Below are 25,673 nucleotides of genomic sequence, written 5' to 3'. Positions count from 1 at the left end.
AGAGGATAGGAGTTATACATCGTCTGAGGTTACCACAACATGCATGAGGTACAGAGCTCAGGGAAACATGTCTTAATAATCACTTATTAAAACTGGCTAAGGTCAGAAAGTTTTCTTCATTTGATAAGGTATTAATAATCCTTATTTAAGCCTAGCGCTACCAGCCAGCAGGGTACTCAGCTACCCGCTAGCAGCCTGCGTCGTATCAGCGCTAAGCCTTGCCTCAAGGTCACCTCACAGGGCGGCAGCAGGAACCAGAAATACGTCACGCGGAGAGATTTCCCGGCATTCATACTTACACGTCACATTTTCGCACGCTTGAAAGTTTTCACTTTTCATTTAATCGCGAAAAATAGATATCGTCATTTAAAAATCTAAAAGCGTGAAGTACGTACTCCAGGAGTAATAATCTTTCGATTCAGGCAATAAAAAATAATAGGAAACCACCCTATTGAATGATTGGGGTCCCTTACAGCAAAGAGGGGTAATATAAGATGAGTGGTGTGGGTATATAATTACCCTGGTTTTCGAGAATACGGCCTTGTTGGGTCGGGAAACTAAGACTTCACGAACCTCCGACCGTCACAAAAGGAATAAGGAGAGTAAGAAATCGTATATTTTTGGCATTTGTTTGCCTGCTTTGGAAAAATTCTCCAACAAAAATTTGCATCTTTTGTATCCCATGTCAAGAAACATCCTGACGCATATTTTCGTAGTTAGTAGAGAGATTGTTAAAGGAAGGCTTCAGGGCTATGTTGCCGTGCAAATTTTCTAGTTGCCCCCCTACATTTCCAAACCGATTCTGATCGCTTTTTCAACGGAGATCAAGGGAATGAAATTCCCATAAATTTTTATTTCTAACCAAAATAGAGGTGTCTCTAGGACTCACACTCAATGGTGAAAACCTTTAAAACAGTGAATAAGCCGTGCATTTTGTCACAAAACCTTAAAATTTCTCAAACGTCATTGTAGTGACGATTGATGGATCAAAAGAAAAAATCGAAATGTCCATCATATTTCAGTGTCAGTCACAAGCAGACACTGTCCACGAATTTATCTGCACACGTATATTCAAAGCGCAATTATTGTGTCCATGTATAACGATGACACATAGACGTTAAGCCTGTACCAAAGCCGGAAGACTGGTAATTAAAATGTTAATGAACGCTCGCAAAAATTCAGACTCTTTATTAATTTCCCTGGCACCTTGGTCCCCCTATTTTCCCTTTCACAACCTTTAGCCGGAGCTGAATTTTGCTATCGATAGGTAATGTCGTGAGGGATAGACACTTTCATTTCATTTTTCTGCATTATAAAATGAAATTAGTACTGAAATAGATTGTTAAAACTCACCCCCAAAGACGGACTTGCAGAGCAAAACCGGGTAAAATAGAAAAACACAGAAAAAATTGGAAAAAAGAATTTTTTCTGAGTTTTCTGTGTGGCAAACAGGCGAAGAGTGGTGACTGACCCTCTCCCATACCATAACACCGGCGGCTGGTGCTCAGGGCAGAATAGAACGCAAATGGGAATCATTACGTAATCCTTATCCTCAGCAGCTCGGTAGTGACTGCCGTGACGTAGACGTTACGTTATGACTACGGAACATGTGAACCCCCCTAGCATTAATTCCTAACTGTGCCCCTGCCTGAAATAGGTACACATTTTTGATGAAAATAATTTTTTTCCATGGCATGGCAAAATGTTAATGAGCGTTCTTAAAAATTCAGACTTTTTAATTACCCTGGCACCTAGGTCCCTCTATTTTGCCACTCACAAACTTTCGCCGGAGCTGAATTTTGCTATCGATAGGTGATGTCGTGAGAGATAGGCACTTTCATTGCTGTATTTGCATTTTTGGCCTCTGTTGCATTTCGTTAATTTTTAGTTGACGTGCGATTGTTTAGAGCTACGATTGACGGATCAAAAGAAAAATTGATTTGTTGATCATATTTCAATGTCAGTCATGCATTTATCTGCACAAGTATATTCGAAGCGGAAGTATTGGTCAGTGTGCCATGACGACACATTGACCATAAGCTTGCATCAAATCCTGAAGACTGGAGACCAAAGTGATCATTAACCCTGGTGAAATTTCAGACGCTTCTCAACTTCCCTTCTACCATGCTCCTTCCATTTTCCCACTCACGACCTAAAGCTAGCTCTGAATTTTTCTAGCAATAAGTGATGTCATAAGAGATAGCACTTTCATTGCTTTGTTGGCATTCACTTCATCTGTCAGGCCTCCCACTCTACCGTGAAAATCTTAAAACCCTGACTAAGCCTTGAATTTCGTCTACCGTGAAAAAAACTGGAAATAGCCGTGAAATTCATAGGAAAACCTTAACACTTTGAGTGCCGCCCGCTAATTTTAAAGCCCTACTGAAAAAATCCAGCATTTTTTACTAAATTTGCTATTTTTTTCAAACATTAGCATCAAAACTATATTTGTATCGATGTGTATTTCATTAAAAATGAACTTTGCCCTTCTTTATGAATGAGTTGGATAACATTTATCGCTAATTTTTAAATATATAAGTTAACAATGAAAGCCTACTGTTTTTGAAAAATAAAAAAGTTGCAACATATGCCATAACATGCATAATAATTTTTAAGTACTTTATTAATTAAGATCTCACAATCAATTATTTGAGTTAATCAAAGTCAAATTTCACTCCACAGTCAACTGCCCAAATGGTTATGCAATAAAGTGGTTGAATTTCAACAAATAAAGAAGCACGTAAGAATTCATTGGCCGTACAGCATCCTATATAGACCTTGTGATAGGCATTGCGATGTTTTAAGACCAGAAAAAATGTTTAAAGTGTGTGTGTGCAGCATCAAGTCATCCATCACTGGGCCTTGATCTGTGGAACCTCTGATTCATAGCATGATACTTTACCCGCTACACCACCGGAACGATTGGGTTCTAAGGCAGTCTCAATGCCCATTATGTCGGCTGTGTCCACTATGTCCCGACGAGAGTAGATTCCATTCTAAGTGAGTCAAGGGAGAAGCATACTTCGGAGAATATGGCAAAGAATTCGTAGCTGGATCTTTTGCGCCTTGTCATTATGCGACAGGCATGATTATTTCCCAGGTATAAGGGATATATTGCTTTTAAAGCTGCCAGTTGTATGAAAGCATTACGAGGGAAAAATTTTGGAAGACAAGTAGTTCACAAACTGGCTGCTCTCAGATGCCAACGAGCTTTGTGTTAATGTTTTCCGCCACTGTACATTATACTGATTTCCTTTAACGGAGGAAATCAACATTTTTGTTCTCCCTCTGCACATCTAAACAAAGATTTGTGGTCATTGATGAATGGTGTCATCAAACCATCAGGTCTCAAAATATTGCTGATGCATTTGTTCTTCCATATTAGGAAGGTTTTCCAATGGCTAATTGAAAAGGCAGAGTGATATAATTGGCTATATTTTGTTAGTCTATAGATTTATCCTGCCGTCCACTGTGAGGCCAGAAAAGCCTTTCAGGGAATTTTTTATTTATATATGTACACTCTATATTTTATATTTTGGTTGTGATCTTTTTTTTCTGGTAACAATGGGTATCAATTAAGTGTTCTGTTTCTCTTAGAGCGGCAGGGAAGTGTATGGGTCCCCTTCAGTAAAAGCGGAGCAGATCAGTGGTGATGACGATGGATATGTGCACAATGAGAGCACTGGTGAGGCTGCAAATGAACTCATGCCACAAGTGTACGGGCCATCTTCAGTGAAAGTGGATCAAATCAGTGATGACGAAGGAGGATATGATGATGCCGATGAGACCACAAATGAGCTATTGCCCCAAGCCTCTGATCAGGTAATGTACTGTTTGAACAATTTATTGTACAATTTAACCCTCAAGTGGGCACGGTTTATCTTCATAGTGTTCTCCTCCTGTTCACCTCTTATCCTTCCATTATTCCCATCTAATTTTACTCAGAAATTTGCCATTCCCGACTCTTGATTAACCCTCCAGCAAGCACATCTGATATTTTTACACAACCGGGCATATGGCATACTTTTCCATGATATGCATTTGCATTTATGATATATTTGCATTTATCTGATAACATTCATTTTTTGTTAAAATTTTTCTTTATTAGTAAAAATTAGTTAAAGGTTGTATATAAGTAGGCGATACAGATAAAAAGGTACACAGGTGGTACATGGCTGATCACAGGGTATAATTTATATGCCATGGTTGTCGGGTTCCTCTTGGCTATCTAAAAAAAATTGCTACAATACAGTGAGTCCTCGTTTAACGTCACTTACCCTTCCTGAAAAATGTGACGATAAACGAAAGGACATTAATCGAAACATAATATCCCATAAGAAACAATGTAAAAAGTGAATATCGGCTCCTAGACCTCAGAATTCCTACACGAAAAAAATGTTAGCGTATCATATCTGGGGCATTTTTTACGATGGGAATACCAAACTATGGCATAAATATGAGTTCCTGTCTTCATCGACGACAATAGATGCAGTGACGTAAATCCTTCTCCATTTTTGTATCTTCCCGCATTTACTTTTTGGCTTTGCTATGGTGGTCGCCCGGGCGAGCTTCGCCTGGGCATCATCATCGCTGAAACATCGTCGCAGTTACTGGAACCAAAATTATTGTGAACACGGCGAAAAAAGTGACGACAAAAACTCTACACGAGTTCTACACGGAAAAATTCCTTGAAATAACTTTTTAGGTTCCTGAAAGCCATTATGTCAAGTAAATCCTTGTGCACCTACCTAAGAATTCATTTTGCAGAAAATTTGCTGAAACCGTAATCGCAATTAACATTAAACACACCGTTTTACACTTCGTTTAGACTGACTGTATTACCACCCACAAAACGAACAACCTGCAACGCTCGCCGCTTCGCGTTTTTTTCTCGCGCGAAATTTAAAAGACGACTTTATCGCAAAGCGAAGGTGCGATAAACGAATGACGATCTCAAAATTTTCGTGACGTAATCGCGAAATGACGTTAAACGGGGTGACGTAGAACGACGACTCACTGTACTTTGTGCTAAAAAAAATTGCTACATTGTGCTAAAAAAAAATCACGCTATAGACAGTCAGAAGGACATCGTGAGAATACATTCAAGAAAAGCAAAGCAAAGAGTATTCGCCCGGTCGCACAGCATACTTTGTAAGGCATGGGTGTCTTTTACTCTTGCCGGTCTAAAGATAAATTTCCTACAATAATTCAAGCTATGAAAAGTCGCAATATAGGCAGTCAAAGTTCAATGTAAGATTACTTGAGGGCATTCTAGACCAGAATGTACGAACAATGTTGAAACCTTTGGCTTTTTGAAGATTGGCATACTTTGTACACCAGCGCCTCCACTCGAGTGTTAACACGTTGCGTATGGATTGCGATTTTTTTCCCGAACATTCCGGACGGATGACGAAGATTCTCGTCATTTAGGCGCGTCAACCTAAACAATTTTAAAGCGTGCAATATGTATTTGATAGTACATTTTCATTTGTTCTTCGTTATTCATAATGAATTGATACATCATAACGTTTGATTGGGTAAAGTTATATTCTTAACATTAGCTTTTTAACCATGTTTAAATCAAAGGCATTAGGCCCTAAAAGGCACATATTTCCAGAATCAGCATTCCTAGGAATTTAAATACCCCGGTATGCAACGTGTTAAGTATGTTGGGACTAGCCATGGTGATAACTTCATGGAGTCACCCACAATGTACATGTGGTACGAAAAATCCACAGAAAAAATATCATTCACCTTAAGTTGAACAGATTCAGGCTTCAATTGGTGGAAGTTAGACATATTCAAATAAATAAAAGATCGTAGCACTTTTCCACAAGAGTTTTTGATGCGTTCCTTGTGTTCTGGCTCACTGAGTCATCATCTGGTATAAGACGAATTAGTCTTGTACCAGATTCGAACCTGGATGCATGCCACCTTGTCCAGTATAGTCGTCAAAGTTCCACTGGGGAGAATTATGCCTCGGCAGCTTAACTGGCTAAAGCACTTGACAGGAAATCAAGGGATCTGGGTTCGAATCCTGATCACAGTGAATAATTTTTTCTCTGTGAATTTTTCGCACAATTTATTGTATGTTGAACTAGAATCGCATATGAACTTTAACACCATCATAAGTCTGCAAGCCTTTGATTGGCATGAAGAAGCTCTCCACTCAATTCTCCATTCAAGTTATCTTTTCATATCTACATATTTCTTTTCTTTCACATTCTTTATAACATAATCCATATATTTTATTCGAGGTTTCCCATTTCTGTTCTTCCCATTCACTTGACCCTTGACAATTAATTGTCTTTATTATGCCATCATACTTCAAGATATGGCTGATAATGTTGTTGTGTAGGCCAATCAAGGTTTGTGCGAGGCTTCTCTTCCCTCCCTCTCTTCATAGGAATTCCTCATCAATTTCACATTGCCCATGTTTCTTTGGGACTATTTTGATCCACCTTGGTATTCTGAATGGAGTAGCCATGGCTGAAATTTCACCAGAAGTCATTTTACATGTATGGGTATCACAGCAGAAAACATTTGTACATACAAATATACTTACATTTGTGTATTTGTAAACAAAGCCTAGTGTAATTCCCGCAACACACACATACATCCGTGTCGTGATGGGAAGCCGTATCATTAGGATAACATCAACGTGCACTGAGGTCAAAGGGTGCTTTCCATTCATGCGACTCATGAGTCGACTAGTGTCGACTCGCGGTAACTGTTTATAACTCTCCAATTTCTGTGCGTTACCGTTTGTTGACTTGTGTCACAACAGTCGGCGACACACACCGAATGGAACACGAAAACCGCGACGCAATTCGACTTGTGGTCAATGAATGGAAAGCACCCAAATCCAGCTAGTCCTCAACTTATTTCAACTGACTAGGGTTCCCACCAGGGATGATTGGATCGGATACATCGGATCCAAAGTCGCGGAAGACATCGGATCTGGATCCGAAATTTAAAATAATAGCTTCAGTGAACGCAACACCCCATAAGGGTGGAAAGAGTTCCGATTTTATCTTCGAATGCGCCATCGCATGCGATTCTTGTCCTAATCATGAACCGTTTTGTTTGAAAGCTCTCTCAGAGGTTACGCAGGAGAATTTCAGCGGTTGAAAATAGAAAAGGCAAAATACGACTGGCACATAATGTGACTCTTCCCAAGATATTGAACAATTACTGGGGGAATCTCAGCATCAGGAATTTGAAAATGCATTTGGATCCGAAAATATCCGATCCGAAAGATCCGGCTCCGAAAATATCAAGGATCCGATCTGAATCCGGATCCGAAAAAAATCGTGGATCCGTCCATCCCTAGTTCCCGCTCAACTGTGAAAGCCTTAGAACCGTGAATGAGCCGTGAATTTTTTCTACCTTGAAAGAAACCTGGAAAATGCCATGAAATTCATCGTAAAACCATGAAAACCTCTCAAACTTGATTTTAGATTTGCGATTGATGCATAAAAAGAAAAATTGATATGTCAATCATATTTTAAGGTCAGTCACTTGCAGACAATGTCCACTAGAGATGGACGGATCCAGGATTTTTTTCGGATCCGGATTCGGATGGGATCCTTGATTTTGGGCGCCCGATCTTCGGATATTTTCAGATCCAAATGCATTTTCAAATTCCTACTGCAAAGCAGAGTATTAATTCAATATTTTCAGATGCGGATTCGGATGGGATCCTTGGTTTTGGGCGCCCGATCTTCGAATATTTTCGGATCCGAATGCATTTTCAAATTCCTACTGCAAAGCGGAGTATTACTTCAATATTTTTGGATACGGGTTCCGATGGGATCCTTGATTTTGGGTGCCCGATCTTCCAATATTTTCGGATCGAAATGCATTTTCAAATTCCTACTGCAAAGCAGAGTATTAATTCAATATTTTCGGATCCAGATTCGGATGGGATCCTTGGTTTTGGGTGCCCGATCTTCGGATATTTTCGGATCCAAATGCGTTTTCAAATTCCTACTCCAAAGCAGAGTATTACTTCAAGTTTCTCCTGGGTACATGCAATTGAAGGTATGCCGTTTAGATTTTCATACACATTTTAATATTTTAGCTGATTAAAAATCATTTTTATAAGCTTTCAAGCTATTTGACGGCATTCAAATTTTTACTCACGCACGTTTCCCCCAAATTTTGTCACAGTATGCTGACTTGTGTTTTGCCTGCAAATGCTTCAGTTGTGGAGAGGTGGATTTTTCTCTTCCTCACGAAAGTTTCAGACTGAAGTTCAGTGTGGCTGTCAGGAATTGCGTTCGTGGGAGTCCAAAACCAGAGGGGAACATTAAAAAAAACAGTGTACTAAAGTGGAGGGTTTTAACCCTTTTACTGCTGCTGGGCCGATATATATCGGCCCTCGCTGGTTGAGCGAAAACTACCAGGGGCTGATTTATCGGCCCGAATTATTTCACTTTTATTTTTTAATGATTGTGGCCTTTTCAACGGCTGTAATATATGTTAACCCCCATAATCTATCTATGGGTATAAGCTATAAATATATCTTGAGGTTAGGGAAAGAAATCTAGACGTATTAACCCATTATTCCCCAGACTGTATGTAGGGCTTTTAACTTTGGTTGTTTAGCATTATCCGATTTATTTTGTTCTAATTAAGATGAACTTTTGGAATAAAAATATTTTCATCATATAATATGATTTTCATAATGCTGCGTGTACGCAACGTTGGGAAAACTCCGGTAAATAAATGCAAAAAAAGCAATTTTTAAAACTTGGGTTACATCTTTTATTTTTTATCTTGATTTGTACACTCGACATCTTCGCCGGGAGTTATCGGTATTACTTCGGAGAAAATGCCCAATTCTGCCTTTTAACGGACACGCTGGGGTATGTCATTTTTCCTAGGGTGTCTCGTATGTGCGCATCGATTTTTATGAGAAACGCCATCAGTCATAAAAATACAGTTATATGAATGAAAATGTTGGTGGAAATAACAAAATTAGAACTAGAGATACTTAAAAAATAGTCAGTAAATCGAAGAAAAATTATTCTGAGGTAGAAACATGTTCTAAGAATTAGGATTCAATAATGTTGCGTTAACGCAACGCTGGGGATTAATTGGTTAAATATCATTAAGTTAGTGAAAAATTTTTGGATGTGAAATATTGCAAATTCCGGAAAATAGCCTTGGCAGTCTTTGCACATCTCACCTGAAATGCGCTGGCAGTAGAAGGGTTAAACTAGTTTTAAACTTTTCATGACCAAAAGAACTTCATGTGTCAAATTTTGTAAATTCATGATTTTCCAACATTTTGTTCCTTTTATGAAGCAATGTAATTGTGTTTTCATATTTCTGGGGGGGGGCTCCATTTTCCCTCTCACAACCTTTAGCTGGTCCGAAATTTTGCTAACAATAGGCGACGTCATAAGGGCACTTTTATTGCTGCGTTTGTATTCCCGGCGGTTATCACGTTTGCTATATTTTTAGTTAACATGCGGCCAGTGATTGTTATGTGATCAATAGTTCTCCCTAAAATGTCTTATCAACAGACCGTGAATTTGACGTAAGCTGGAAAAAACCGTGAATTTTATAATGTAGTTAGACCGTGAAACCCTAGTATAAACTGTGAATTTGATGACTTAGTGATAGTGGGAACCCTGTCTACACAACCTTTTTCCTCACTTCTCAAATTTTCACTTTTTTTTGGTAAAGATATCGTGATAAATTCATCATCCAAAAGATTATATATTAAGTAATCCCAACTGAATGTTTTTGATACGTATATTTCTCAAAGTGGCTGTCTACACTCAAACCTTTACTACTACTACTTACTACTTCCTTGGCACTACAGCCCGGTATGGGCGTTAGCCTCCCACAAGACGCCTGTCCATTCTCTCCTGTTCTGCACTTTCTCCCACCATCTGAGAATCCTCATAGCCTTTATGTCTTCTTCCACATCCTGCATCCATCTTTTCCTCGGTCTTCCTCTTTTTCTCTTTCCATCCATATTTCCATGTAGAATCTTCTTAGGCATCCTTTCTTCACTCATTCTTTTTACATGACCTAGCCAAGCTAGCAGTTGGGTCTTCACAAACCTCACTATGTCTTTGCCTCGGATAATATTTTCTATTTCCTTGTTTGTTCTTATCCTCCAAGTTACCCCATCTGTCACGGGACCATATGTTTTTCGCAAAACCTTCCGTTCAAATATCCGCAGAGCTTGCTTGTGTCCAGCGGAGATGCTCCACGTTTCTGCTCCATATGTCACAACCGGTCTGACAAGTGTCTTATAGATCTTGAATTTCATCTCCTTAGATAGAAGAGTTGACTTCAGGAGCTTAATATTAGCAAAGTAAGCCCTATTTCCAGCCATTATCCTCTTGTTGATCTCTTCTGTCATTGAGTTCTTACAGTTTAAATTCACACTATAACCTTTACCTTTCCAAAAGTGGCAGTCCAACTGCTCGGCGTGATTGCAAGACTTCAGTTTACTACATAGTTAAAGAATATTTTCCTTTGAATTCGAATACATCTAAGTGTGTACATGTGCTAAGAATAGTACAGTACATCATGGTATGAAAATCTTTGTTAAGTTTTCATAAACACAGTAAAACCTCTTTACATTTTAATGGAGGAGACCAAAATTTAGACAATTTGATGTATGGAGTTTCACTATAGGGAGGTTTATAGTGATAGGCACCATTTGTTCATATCCTTCAGAGATGAAAGACAATATGTACTGTCTTTAAACCACTATATTTATGTGTTTTCGCAAACATGCATGTATTAGTGAGCATATATACATATTTATTATTCATAAATAACAGAAACCGAGCACTATTGTGTGATATTTACCATGATTCAAGAGAAAATAATGTGATCTCTTTTAATTCAACAGTCACTTAAAATGATTAGAATAGTTGGATATCTTTTTTCTTCTTTGCTGTTAGGTATGCTCTCTCATGGAACGAAATGGCTATAACTAATGGTTTACGTGAAAATTACAGCATATTTAAAGTTTAAAAGAAAAAATATAAAAATGCATGAAAAATTTATTGCTGAAAATGTCATTCCATGTACCTAATCACAACTGCACTAATGGTCTCTAATCTTCTCGGTGCAATTTGCTGAGGTAGTTTGGCCATCTTGGGGGTGTCTCCTTGGTATGATAAGTGGAGGTTTTATGAGATAAAGAGGTTCACTACATAGAGGTTGGACTCTAAATTTACATGTAAATCTGATGGAACCGTAGGGGTAGTATGAAGTATGGAGGTTTGTGATGTAAAGAGGTTCACTACATAGAGGTTTTACTGTAACAATATTTTTGTAGAACAAATTTTACAGTAATTGTATGATCACGCTATGCAGATACCATAGCAATGGAGTTAAGCAAGGAAGGCAGCATTATGACCTGTTTTTATCAATAATGGGCATAGGATATTCCTTGTGGGGACCGGGTTGGTGTGGTGACTAGAGTGTTGGCTTCCCACCCAGTGGACTCGTGTTCAAATCCTGGCAGGGGCAGAGAATTTTCAGATACTACCTGATCCCTGCTTGAATATTATGTGGAGGATATTTCAAGGGCTGCACTCCGTCCGTCAGATGGGACGTTAAGCCGTAGTCCCCTTGGCACCTTTCGTTAAGAGCAGGCTAATGCCGACGCCGGGTTTCTCTCCACCCTTCCTTCCACACCCTTCCCTCATGGCGCAAATGACCTCAGCTGTCGGTCTCCTCCTCCTAATACCATACCCATATAATCCTCATTCACGATGATTCAGTAAGGATTTTGTGTTGCATAGCTGTTATGCTATTCATTTTACTTAATGGTTGCGAGTGAAGAATTATATACCAGAGCTCATCATTTAGCTTGGCTAGTGTAACTACTTATGGTCACAATTTTACAGCTGTAAATATTGCCAGCTGAAGAATCCATACAAATGTACCTGGGTGCTATTTTACGTTGTAGTTAGTGATGAAATATTATGCAAAGTTATTATGTGGCATTATTAGTTGTTGTTTTTATGTATTTGGCATGGCTTATATTTTACTGCGTAAAATCCTGAGAACAATAAATCATACCATGGTAATGATTTTGAATGAAATCAATGGTTTGAGGCAAGATGTTGTTGAACATAATGATGTTAAATGAAAATGGTTCTTCACAGTTTTATCCAGACTTACTCTTTTGGTTTTAAATTAATTGTTGAGAATTCTCTAATGATTATAAAAAAACAATTTTTTTAAGAATTTCCACCATTGCATTCTAATCCTCTGTATCGAAAGCCTTTGTTTGGTCCGCAAACAGGATGGATGTGGATTTATTCTTCTTCATTCTCTGGTGCATGATTCTTTGTTAATATCTTCAGTACACGGGGTATTAGGATAATGGTCCTAAAATCTTCACGTTTCCCCTCACTCCTCTTTTAGGGGAAAAGGAATGTTGATTTTCTTGTGGAAGTACATTTAATGTTTACGAGGTACATTTGTAGTGCAGAGCTAATGTCTTTTCCCTTGCATTTTTGATAAGCTTGGTGGGAATATTTTCAGTTCCACATTTATTGGGTTCAGATCATTCCAATGCCATTTATTGTAGTGTCAGTATCAGATGTTGAGATTGAAGCTTTCATTACATCCTTTTTTCAAATTTGTCTTCAATTATTTGCGATGCTAAATTATTTCCTCATCACGGTAGATTCTTGTTATTACGAACAACCTTATTACGAAATACTCGATATTACGACGCAATTCATTGGTCCGGACGAAACAGCCTATCCTATCCATGGTAAATGATACGTTATTACGACATTTTTGTTATTACGTAATTACGAACTACAATTCCGGTTCCGCCGTCTACAAAAAGGATTTTAGTACGATGTTCCTCGAATAAGCTAGGGCATTTAGGTGGATATAAACTACGGTACGTTAAAAGCATTGCGCTAAGTTCTTCTCGTGCACCGTGCGCAAGAGCGTCAATTATGGTTCTTTCTTCAGTAGGAGATACTTCAGTATGCACGTAACATCATATGATAAGTTTTATTCCTGTTGAATCATGGGGATAGACTCATTATCGCTCGTAAATTGGACGTAAAGTAAGTCCTTTTCTTACGAATTTACGGTTTCAGAACTTTCAGTGATGCGAAAATTGGAATAATTCAAGCTTGCCCGAAATTTCAAAGTTGTCGCCTTTCAAGTTGGCCGTTGCGACGCGGTGTGGCCTAATGGAACTCCCACTTTGGGCATAATCTGAACAAAGTATCGCTTAATGAGATGTGAATTCAGGAACTATTCAGCGTTTCGCCCGCTCTTCTTTCCTGCGGACAGCGATTTTTTTCGGCTCCGGCTGCGGCGCCTGCCCAGCTACATCAGTTCGTTACAAGAGTGAGTTCACGCACAATTGTAATTCAGTGTAGCATTCTGCAGGATAAGGGCACTTCTCGATGCCTTGAATAGCTTTATGAATTAAAGATTACTTTGAGAAACCTTCATGCGAACTTCGTTATTACGACAATCCAGTTTTCGGTCCAACGAAATTCGTTAAAACGAATGTCTACTGTATTACTCCTCGGTGTACCCCTTCCATCGATTCGATCTGTCTTCACAGTATTTCTTTCTCTGGTCTCGCACCCACTTGCATTGAATTTCTTGCTCAGCTCCTTGATTTGTTTCCATTCTTCCTAATCACAGCCTCTACTTTTATTCACGTGAGGTTATTCTGCAATCTTCTTCAACAAAATTTCTCTAATTTTTTCAGCTTTGTGTTGTATTTTATTCCTTTTTTCTTGTAGTAAACCTACTGTCAGGTGCAGTATTTGAATTGCTGAGTTCATGTGCTATGTGCCTGATATGCAGTCATGCGAAAAAATATTACTTGCGCTTAGCGTGGCTCTTTGGTACAGCCTTTAATTATTAGTGTATTCTAACACTTAATGATGTCTTATGTGCTGTCCACACACCCCTTTACGCACTGTCTGAGAGTCACGGCCCGATCCAGCAAGGTGTGATGGAACATGCTCGTTACGGTTTTCTGCACGTCAATTGACGTGCTCTGCCGATCGGGCCAGGAGCTTTTTCTTCACCTCCGTTCGTGACTAATATCCACCTCTGAGTTTTCCAATCGTGGCTATGGCCTTCAGCAAACTTCCTTCTTTCGAACCATGTGCACCGTTTGTAAAAAGCTGTATTTGAGCGGAAGTTATGGCACAAAAACCTCCCTCTATTTTCCTTTCTTATTTTAATGGCCGATTTTGACAACTTTAATGGAAATCAGCCCTGCATTGAATTTGAGAATCACAGGTAGTTATGGTTTGTCATTTAGATTTACCATATTAAGATTTTTATTAGAAAATAAAAAGTTTTTTATTGATTTCAATGCTCTTGTAGAGTTTTATGTGAAAGTATTTGTTAATTAATTGTAATGGTCGAGTCGAGTCCTCAATTTTTACGTCTTATCTCCACAATCGTATTTTTACGGCCGATTATTTCGACTTAAATGGAAATTTGGCCCGCATTGAATGTGTCAGCTATTTTTACATGCAATGTATTTTTGCATATGAATTCTTCGGGATCAGTTTAAATTATTTTGCTAACTATGACATTATTTTGCTTTATTATGCTTAATAATCTGCTCTGCTGGCATTAATGCAAAGAGTGTTGTAAGGCTGCATAGAGCTTGTAAAACAAACGGCTAATTATGTGCATCAAGGGTCTATGCACTCTAGTGGCGTGGAAAATTGAATATATTCCCATGCCCTGCCTGCCAGATGCATTTTGCCCAGTGGAAGGTTTAGTTGTTATCATCGTCGTTAGTCTACAATCCCAAGATGGGCTAGATGCAGCTCTCGATTCCTCTCTTCTATCCACGAGCCTTAACGTAGCGATATATACAGCAGACTCCCGATTATCCGGCTGCGGTATTGCGTGTTGCGGATTATCCGTGCATGATTTTTTCACTCTTTCCCCATAGTTTCCTAGGTCTTTATTAAAAAACTAAATATGACGAAAAATCACCGGAATTACTTCATTTTAATTCTAGGATACGCCGGGCTTATTATTTCCGTTGGAATACCCTTCGTAAAACTGAAGCGATCGCGCGCCAGCTGCATTCACGGGAGTACCGCGTTCCTGTTTTCCAAGCCCCGCAGTGCACGATGGCGCTCCATGATCTCGGATGCATGTCGTAGCAGTTGCATCCCGGGCAACTTGTGCGAGACGCGACAACGTAGCGTGGTGTCTGAAAGTGTTTTTTCAGACGTCGCGCAGTGGTTTTGAAGCATTCATGCCAACTAATTTTCTTTATCCATGAACACGCAGCCGCGGATGCATGGTTTTCGTAACCAGTTCTTATATGGAGCCGTAATAATAGGAGTAAAACGTTATTATCGCCGCTAAACAGATCGCGAACTGGCGAAGAAAGTTCTCAATGAGTCGGGGAAGCACTCCAAAATAACAGAATATCTACATAAATGATAATATAAAGTTTTTTCACGTACATTATGAACATATTAAACTGAAAGTTTTGCGTTATCCGTGTTTTCCGATTATTCGTATCGTCTCTCCCGATCATTACCCCGGATAATCGGAAGTGTGCTGTATCTTCTCTTAAACATCCTTTATTACTCATTGTCCTATGTAACTCATTCGGGGCCGTCCCTTGCCCTTCTTCCCTTCAACCTGTCCATCTACGATTGTCTTCATCAGGCCATCATGCATTATAATGTGGCCATTTAAGCTGTCCTATCTTCTGCTTATGGTTTTTTAGGAGGCTTCTTTTTCTCTCACTCTTCTTAGCACTTCCTCATCACTTACACCGTTTACCCATTTTATCTTCATCATTATTCGGTAGCAACATATTTCTAGTGCTTCCACTCTTTGACTTCTCTGCTGTTTTCAACGTCCAAGCCTCGCTTCCATAGAGAAAAATACTCCGTATGTAGAATCTGATGAATTGTTTCCTTACTTCTATACTTGTATTCTCTGCTGTAAGATTTTTCTCTTTGTAGAAAGCCCTTTTTGCCTTCACTATTCTGCTGTATGAAGTTGTTATATACAAAGAATTTATGTGTTGATGCTTACTTTCAGCATACTTCAACGGGTAATGGAGAACAGATCGAGAATTGGGCAATGGCCAATGAGTATAAGATGGAAGCGGAGGGTGAGTGCTCTTTAAAGATTCACTTATAACTTTACCTAGATGTCTAGTGTTAACTCATTTAATGTGCTGGTTGAAAGGGAAGAAGATTTATCATTACTTAATCTTGCATAGGATGAGCTCACGAACAGGAAGTTGCTCATGATATGATCGTTATGCAAGTTTATAGAAAAAGCTAGTGAAGAGTTTGATCTGGAATGTAGTGCTTTATGGTGTAGAAACGTGGACACCAAGGAAGGAAGACTGGAGGTATTCAAGATGTAGGTGTGGCCTAGAATGTAGTAGGTGAATTGGATGGAGTGAAAAGAGAAATGAAGAAGTGCTGGACATGGTGGGTGAGGAGAGGCAGCTTCTAGATGAGGTACGGAGGAGAAAGAAGGTATGGATGGAGGGAGTATTTAGCGGGGAGGATGTTGAAAATGGTGTTGGAGGGGAGAATGTTAGGCAAACGAGGGAGAGGCAGGAAAAGAATAGGATTTTTAGTAATAATGAAAGGGAGTACGCCTTATAGTGAATGGAAGATGCAGGTCTAAAAAGAAAATGAAGACGGGCCAGGTAATATTTTTGCTTGGTAATTATGCTTACAAAAATGTTTTTATACACTGGTATAATCCAAAAAAGCAATCAGATGTTTATTTACAAAAGATACTATAATTTCACGTAACTTTTTGCAAACTTTATTGATAGTAACTTACCTAATAACAATTCGTGTTTATCTGTCAAATTTGATAAATTAAATAATAACAATACATTATGATTGTTATGTATGTGGTTAAAAAAAGGATGGTGAAAAGTCGGATCTAGAGTTTGGTTCTTTGCAGTTCGGAAACGTGGGCATTTAGGAAGGAGGATGAGAAAAGACTGGAGGCATTCAAGATGTGGGTGTGGCCAGGAATGTATAGGTGAAGTGGATTGAGAGGAGGAGGAATGACGAAGTGTTGGATGTGGTGGGTGAGGAGATCCTTGAGCAATGTCAATATCTGATAGGACGTTGGGCGGAAGAGAATGTTAAGATAGAATGAAGGGAGTAGACCCAATTGTGAACGAAGGGTAGACCATGAGATTACTTAGTAAATACCCAGTGCAAAGCTGACTATCAGTAGAATAAATTAATAATAACATTAATTTTAACATGTTTAGAGAATGTTGGGTAAACTAGGGGGAGGAAGGAATAGAATAGGATTTTTACAGAAAAGGAGAGGTGCGTCAAACCAATCCTAGGATGAAACCATCCACCAGTGATGATGAAATGTTTTAGTTGGAGGAAAGCGCTTTATGGTGAGGAAACGTGGACACTTTTGAAGGAAGATGAAAAAAGGCTGGAAGCATGTGAGTGTGGAGAGGAATAGAGAAGGTAAAGTGGACGGAGAGGAGGAGGAACTACGAAGTGCTGAACATGGTGGGTGAGGACAGGCTGCTATTAGATGAGATACGGCGGAGACAAGTTATGGATGGAGCGAGTACTTAGCGAGGAGATGTTGAAAACAGTGTTAGAGGGTAAAATGTTAGGTAAATGGGTAAGGGTGAGAAGCCTCATTGTGAATTGATGAGGGAAGTGCTTCAAGGAAAGGGATGCTACCAGAATTCTTGTTAAGCACTCCATGGAAAAGTACGTTGATAGGGTGGTTTCCTATTATTTTTTATTGCCTAAATCTAAAGATTATTACTCATAGAGTACGTATTTCTTACTTTTAGATTTTTAAATGACGAAACCTATTTTAAGCGATTAAATGAAAAGTGAAAATTTTCAAGCGCGCGAAAAGGCGACGGCTAAGTAAGAATGCTTGGAGAACTCCGTTTGACATCGTTCCTGGTTCCCGCTGCCGAAAGTGAGGTGACCTTGGGGTGAGGCTTTGCTAGGATGCTAGCGGGTGAAAGGTTTCCTGCTAGCTGGTAGCCCTTGGCTTAAATAAGGATTATTGATACCTTATCAAACGAAGAAAACTTTCCGACATCAGCCAGTTTTAATAGATGATTATTAATAAATGTTTCCCTGAGCTCTGTACCTCATGCACGAGCGAATCGCAATCAGTGCCTTTCGCTTTCCTTGATGAAGGAAACTACCCTATTGGTAGAATACTTTTATAATAATAATAATCTTGCATACAATTGCTTGAGTTTATCCAATGGAAAAATTTTCTTTTTGGTTACACAATATTTAGCAATTTTGGCTCCCTTAAATTCATATGGGAATCCCAACCTTTTTCAGCCAACGTTTTACCTTATAGATTTCTTTATATAAACAATTATCGATAAATCATGTGCAAGAACACCGAATGAGATTACAGTGCTTGGATGTCATCTATAGAATCAATAAACATGGAACGTATTAAAATGAGTGGGAAGAAGAGCTTGAGTGTAGTGCAATTTTGATTTTTCCAGAAAATTAAGGTGAAACTTGGAAGTGGTTGCAGTAGACTCGTTAATACAAACAACATTTATTCGAAGTTCTCGTTATTACGAAGAAAATTTTTGGTCCCGACGAAACGGCCTATCCAATCTATAGTGAAAGAACCGTTATTACGAAATTACGAAACTCAGTCCTGGTCCTGGCGGTTACAAAATGAGCTTAATTACGAAGTTCCTCGAAAAAGCAAAGGCATTTAGGTGGGTATGCACTATGCTACGCTATCATCATTGATCTGCGTTTAAGTTCTCTTCTTGTGCCGTGCCCAAGAGCGTCAATTGTGGTTCTTTCTTCAGTAGGAGATACTTCAATATGCACGCATCATCATATAATAAGCTTCTTTCCTGTGGAATTATGGTGATCCACTCATTAACGCTCGTGCATTACAGTCAGTGTATCCTCTTCCTACGCACATTGGATTTGCGAACCTTAAGTGATGGGAACCGTCGAATAATTCAAGCTCGACCGAAATTTCAAATTTCGCGCCTTTAGAGTTTGCCTGTGCGACACGACGTGCTGTATAGGAAAGAACTCACACTCTCGGCACAATCTGAACTATTTATCATTTAATCCGGTGTGAAGTAAAGCGTTTCGCCAATTCTTTCTTCCCGCGGACGGCGGTTTTTTTCGGCTTCGGCTGCGCTGCAAGCAACATCAGCTCGTCGCAATAATTAGTTAACGTACGAATGTGATGCAGTGTTGCGTTCTGCAGAATAACCACTCTCCTCGATGCCTTTTATAGGTTTATCAACTTAGGAGCATGCTCTCGGAACGCATCATCTTCGTATATCGAGGATATATGAAGTATATTGCGCATAATTTAATCGCATATGTAATGACTTGGCTTTGAAGATTTTAACTACAAGAGATTGAAAGGAAAAGAAATTTTGGCGATATTTATTTTTTTCTTTCGATGTTTCCTAAAAGAAACTTTCATACGAATTTCGTTATTACGAACATCCGGTTTTTCGGTCCCGTGAACTTCGTAATAACGAGTCTAGTGTACTTCTGTGTTCACATATTGTGTACTTGGCAGCCATCGTTTCTTAGACTCAACCCTTCAACTGTGGGAACGTTTTTAAATGTTTTTTTTTTTTACGGTGACTGTGGGCAAAACGTTTCACCGTGCTTGACTACTTATGGCATTTTTCAAAAAAAATTATGGCTACCTTGGTAGAGCCCGAGTGCTGTCCCTCACTGTAAGGATCGCACATATGTTATAACTTGATCGCTCATGTATGATACCCTATAGGCTAGTTTCCTTCATCAAAGAAAACGAAAGGTATTGATTGCGATTTGTTACCCACCATTAGTGTATTCATAATGTACAAATTATTTGGTTTTAGAAATGACATTTCTGACAAATGGCAATGGTCAATTTTAACTGCATTTGAAAAAGGCCAGATTGTCACTCATGCGATACCACTCCACGTGACGTCACAGGGAGTTTCACAGTGAGTGAGTCACAGAGACAAGTTTCTATAGGAGTAGATAGGAGTTTTACATCGTCTGAGATTACCAATGCATGCATGAGGCACAGAGCTCAGGGAAACATGTCTTAATAATCACATATGAAAACTGCCTATGGTCGGAAAGCTTCCTTCGTGAGATAAGGTATTAATAATTCTTATTTAAGCCAAGCGCTGCCTGCTAGCAGGGTACTCTACTACCTACTAGCATCCTGCATCGTATCAGGGCTCAAAGCCTCACCCCAAGGTCACCTCACTTGGCGACAGCGGGAACCAGAACTACATCACACGGGGTTTTCCTAGCATTCATACTTAGCGGTCGTGATTTCGTGAGCTTGAAAAATAGATATCGTCATTAAAAATCTAAAAGCGTGAAATACGTACTCCAGGAGTAATAATCTTTCGATTTAGGCTGTGAAAAAATAATGGGAAACCACCGTATCGAAAAATGAACTTTGAATAACAAAATCGATAGGGCTTAGAAACAGGTAGACTCAATTTTGTTACCTTGTGTCTCGCAGTTTTCTCTTATAGTTATGCAGAATAATAAGAGTATGCATCTATTTTTCTAATAAGCTAAGGTTTCAGGCTGAAAGGTTCCCCCACTTGTCTTCATGTGGTAAAACCATATATAGGGCAATCGCCATGAGGGCATATTGAAAAGTTTGAATAACTTGGTAGTTACAATTATGCCAGTTAAGTGCATTTTTTATTATTATGGGCTTGTGGCCCTCTCTGTTTTCCATTAGACTTTTAATACTTTCTGATTTTCACTAAAAGTCATGCGGAAAAAATTCGTAAGTGCAATAACTTTTTATAGTCTCGCTTTGAGGTTAGTCATCTTGTTTGGATTAAAGTTTACTATGCAATGGTTATGCACTTTTTGACTATCTATCTAGTTGTAAATTTCTGAATAACGCAGGATCATTCATTGCTATCCGATCCAGCAGTTTTATTGTGATTGAACTGCTTCTCAATTTTAATTCAGAATGAAATATTAAAACGGGAGGTTAGTTGAAAAATGACCGCTAAAATCTGATTGTGATAACTTTATCTATAAAAAGAGGATTATACAGAATCATAAAAACCAATTTGTTTTAATCAGATTTTTTAAATTATCTATTAAACTAAAATTTCCAAATGAAGAAGCAGAAGTGAAATGGGAAAAAAGTGGAGAAGTAGAAAAGGGAGCTATACTAAAAAGAGGGGGAATATAATGTTGGAAATAAAATTTATTATTTTTAGAAGTCAAAATCTTCATTGTGTGTAAGCCTATGAACAATTCTACGCTGAAAAATTAGTTTTTATAATTAATTTCAACTTGTTATTATCATATTTTTATGATTATTAGCTACTGAAACTGTGCTAGTGTGCATGTCACGCAACGCATTTCACCTCATCAAGTGTGTTGTCAGGATAGTATGATTTCAACAGAAAGGGATCTTCTAACAACAGTAATGGTAGCAACAAGAAAGTACTATTAAAAAATTTTATTTTGTACATAATTTATATGAAATCAGGTAGGAAATTATTGATTACTATGTAAATGTGTTGGTAAAAACGAATATGTTTAATCTATAATTTTGATTGTAGCACCCCTATTTGACATTAAGATGCCGTATTGAATGTTGATGTATATTTTCATTAGTAGAGGATTGTTGCGTTAAAAATATTCAGAAAGATCTGGTCTTAAGAAATTGATTTCTTACAAAATTTTATCCATATAAATAAAATATTTTTTGAAAAAATTATTGCACAATAAAAATATTTCCTTTTTAAATACAACTTTCATCTTTTAAACTAAATTTTAATAAAAAATAATTTTGTTTAAAATGAATTACATGTAGTTCATAGTATTTTGTGGTTTCATTATGTCTGTGACGTTCATTAATTAGCTAATGATTCAAGCCCATATGGGTTGTTGTCCACCTCGCTGTATGTGGTAATTATGTCTATGGGGGAGTGACCTTTTACCTTTGATATAAGTATTTGCGTAATAACCCTAATTTAGGGCAGAAATGAGAAGTTTGAATTATTTGGATGGTAATATACCTTTAACACTTTTTAGTTTATATCAATGAATTATAGATTTCATGACTGAATTTGACACTTGTAATGTGAAATTCTTTTATAGGGATTCCACCTCCTGAAGGCGTTTTACAATCTTCTTCTCCATTGGTGGAAATAAATTTTAGGAGCGATCCAAGTGATAGTTGTATTGGTTCCTCAGCCTTGGTGACATCCACTGAATCCATGGCTGGAGCTTCCCATGTTGGGGAAGGTACGAATGTGATGTATGAGGAGTTGGAAAATTGTGGTAGTCTTCATGCTGATAAGATAGTGTGTTTTACAGTTCATGATGATGGACAGTGTGCAAAATACATTCCAGCATCTGATATCAGTGGAGATGGAACCGAAAAGACTAACGTCGAAGGTGAACAACGCAGTAGTTCTTGTGAGCCCAGTACCTCCAAGGCTTTAAAAGGGCGTAGGAGGAAAATACAAGGGGTGGGCAATGAAGGAAATGCGCCACTCGAGGAAACTTCTGTGGGCATAGGGGTTGAGGGAAATGTGAGACAAGTGGGCCGAAGTTTCGTTGTTGATGGGAAACCACACATGCCAAGTGTGTCCTCAAATTCCTCCTCCACTGAAAAACTATGTGACGACTTGGGTGCAGGTGGAGGAGAGAAACCTTACTCGTGCAGCCTTTGTTCCAAGTGTTTTTCTACAAAGGGCCAGCTTGGCATACACTTGCGTAGACACAGAGGAGAAAAACCTTACTCGTGCGATGTTTGCTGCAAAGTTTTCGCCGTGGCCAATGACCTGACCAAACACAAGAGAACTCACACCGGAGAGAAACCATACACGTGCATTGAATGCGCAAGGTCATTCACCACCAAGACGTACCTCGTCATACACATGCGCAGGCACGCAGGGAAGAAACCGTACTCTTGCAGCGCCTGTCCCAAGTGTTTCTGCGACAGAGGCGCCCTGGCCAGGCATATGCGGACTCACTCGGGAGAAAGACCTTACTCCTGCGCGCTTTGCGGCAAATCTTTCACCGAGAACAACAGCCTCACCAAACACATGCGGACGCACGCGAGAGAGAAGCCCTACGAGTGCAGTGAATGCGCAAAGACTTTCTCCACCAAGAGCTACCTCAGCATGCACATAATGAGGCACGCAGGGAGGAAGCCGTATTCGTGCAGTGTTTGCTGCAAGTCTTTTTGCGACAAAAGCACCCTCACCAGGCACGTGCGCAATCACACGGGCGAAAGATCTTATTCTTGCGGGTATTGTTGCAGATCTTTCCCCGGGAGTCGGGACCTGCGCAAACATATGCGTGTGCATGGAGGAGAGAAGCCCCATGAATGCAGTGAATGCGCAAAGTCTTTCTCCACCAAGAGCCAGCTCGAGTCGCACATTCGCGTGCACACCGGGGAAAAGCCATATTCGTGCCACGTCTGCCGCAAGTGTTTCGCTCACAAGCCTAGCCTTGATGTTCACATGCGCGCACATAGTGGAGAGAGACCTTATTCGTGCAGCGTTTGCTGCAGATCTTTTGCTGCGAGCAATGACCTGAGCAAGCATATGCAAATGCACGCGGGCGTGAAACCTTATTCGTGCAATGATTGTGGAAAGTCTTTCTCTAGAAAGAACGACTTAAACAGACACTCTCTCACGCACATCGAAGATAGACCTTTTTCCTGTCACATTTGCTGCATGTCTTTTGTCCATTCAAGTTCCCTCAGCAGACATGTGCGAAAACACACTTGAGGGAGGGAGATTATTCCTGCACCATTTGCAGAAATTCCCCCGCACTGATGAGTAGCCGTGACAGACACGTGCTAACCCATTCATTGCAATCTGCTGGGATTCTAAAGAAATATTGTGGATTTGTATGATCTGAGGTTTCTGCAGAGTTTCTTCATAAGAGTCTCAGCTTCTGGGCATTCCTCCACGTTTAGTTGTCCATAGGTGATGGCAGCTCCTCCAGCCATCCTGCTGGTGTCTTCAAGTTAGAAGAAACTGTCGTCACCCATTGACAACTCTTATGCGGAAGAACTCGTGGAAGCCGAGACTCTTATATAATGGGTTTGTGTTCACATCTGTTTTTAATGTTGGAATTAATGCAATAGCATGAGATTGGGCAAACCAGCCGGAAATTTAGAGAAAGACTGAGCACATTGCTTGTTTTAGACATAATAAGGCTAACCCTAACTTTGCCCGAAGTCTACTGAACAAGGGTCACACCAGTGACTTATCCTTGGAAATTTTATTTTGTGCAAATAAAGGCCCCTGCTAAATGCGCTTGAATAAGTTAAAATTTTAAAATCTGTGACATTCAATTGCAAAATTTTTTATGACCTTGTATATACTTCCCGCTCTCCACTCTTCAACCTCTCCCTCATCCATTAATCCCATACCTTTGCACATTATCCCTATCCTTCAACCTTCACCTCCACTTATGTTCTTGACCATGGAAAATTTTGTACTGTGTTGATGACCTACTGTATTCTCCCCGCCCTCCCCTCCCCTACCTCTCCTTCCTTCGCCCACCTCTCACTGCAAGATGTGAGGGTTAAGAGGAGCCCTTCCAGTATGCAACACACCGGGGCTGGGAACCAAGTCAGAGACTTGTATGCCCGATCACCTGGGGAGGGGTTTGGATGGGAAGGAACAAGGAAAGAGGCGATGCCACAATATGAGCCCATTGACGCCTCTGGCGTAGTGAAAGGGTTGGAAGGGATTGAATGGAGTAAAACACCTTACCGCTATAGAAACAAAGGGCCTACTTACTAGCGAAACCCGGCATCAGCCATGAATGTGCCAACAATTCTCAAGGATTTTCAAATTTTAGAGAAAAACCCAAGCGATCAAATCGTTGGATTACCTTTCACTGCAGTCAGCTTGGGTGCATCGGCCCCAACTACGTCACCATCCTGCCTTATTCCCAACTTTATATTGCCTTTTACAAATTGGGGAAGATATTAACAATGAAAACACTTTGTTACTTCCACGAAATACACAGTTTCTATTTATTACCGGTTTCGGCTATTACACCATTTTCATTGAAGTAGATATTAAGTTCTGCTGCTTTGAACTTTACTGATACTCTGAGATAAGCTTCATTTTATGGGCCAAACTCGCACTCGAATTTAAATCAAAACTTGAAGCATGTACGTGATGGAAGGGTTCCATATTAACAATGAAAACTGAGTAGTTCCATATCACTTTGTGTTTTCATTGTTAATATGGAACTACTCCTGAAAATGGAGTAATAGCCGAAACCGGTAACAATTAGAAACTGTGTATTTTGTGGAAGTAACAAAGTGTTTTCATTGTTAATATGGAACCCTTCCACCACATAAATGCTTCAAGTTTTGATTTTATTGGGGAAGACCCAACCCCTCCCTTTCCACCCTCCCACTTCGAAACCTCTTCCCATACCTCTAAAGTTCTCCCTCCCTCTAGTATGCACGACTGGTAATTATGATGATGGACTAATGTTATCCTCACCAGAAGATGACGTTAAGCGTTGATACCATGGAAGTGTGTGAATAAAAATTCTGGGGTAAAACTAAGTTCAAATTTTTCATCCATTACCCAATTGCAGTTAAATATAGCATGATTCTATATCCAAATAAATCACTTTTGCCATTTT

At 39.3% G+C, this 25,673-nt stretch overlaps 1 protein-coding gene across 2 annotated transcripts in view; it reads left to right on the top strand.

The window, feature by feature from the left end:
- LOC124171997 (endothelial zinc finger protein induced by tumor necrosis factor alpha-like) overlaps positions 1-25,673 on the top strand; it is a 52,726-nt gene extending 27,053 nt beyond the window's left edge. For both annotated transcript variants that reach the window (XM_046551389.1, XM_046551390.1), the window contains 3 exons: positions 3,598-3,822; positions 16,063-16,135; positions 22,143-25,673. In XM_046551389.1, coding sequence (XP_046407345.1) covers positions 3,598-3,822; positions 16,063-16,135; positions 22,143-23,785 — 1,941 coding nt within the window. In that variant the 3' untranslated portion in view covers positions 23,786-25,673. The remainder of the gene's footprint in view (positions 1-3,597; positions 3,823-16,062; positions 16,136-22,142) is intronic.

The sequence above is a fragment of the Ischnura elegans genome, assembly GCF_921293095.1.
Source record: "Ischnura elegans chromosome 13 unlocalized genomic scaffold, ioIscEleg1.1 SUPER_13_unloc_1, whole genome shotgun sequence".
NCBI lineage: Eukaryota > Metazoa > Arthropoda > Insecta > Odonata > Coenagrionidae > Ischnura > Ischnura elegans.
Note: the sequence above shows the minus strand (reverse complement) of the source record. Positions and strands in the feature narration are given on the sequence as shown.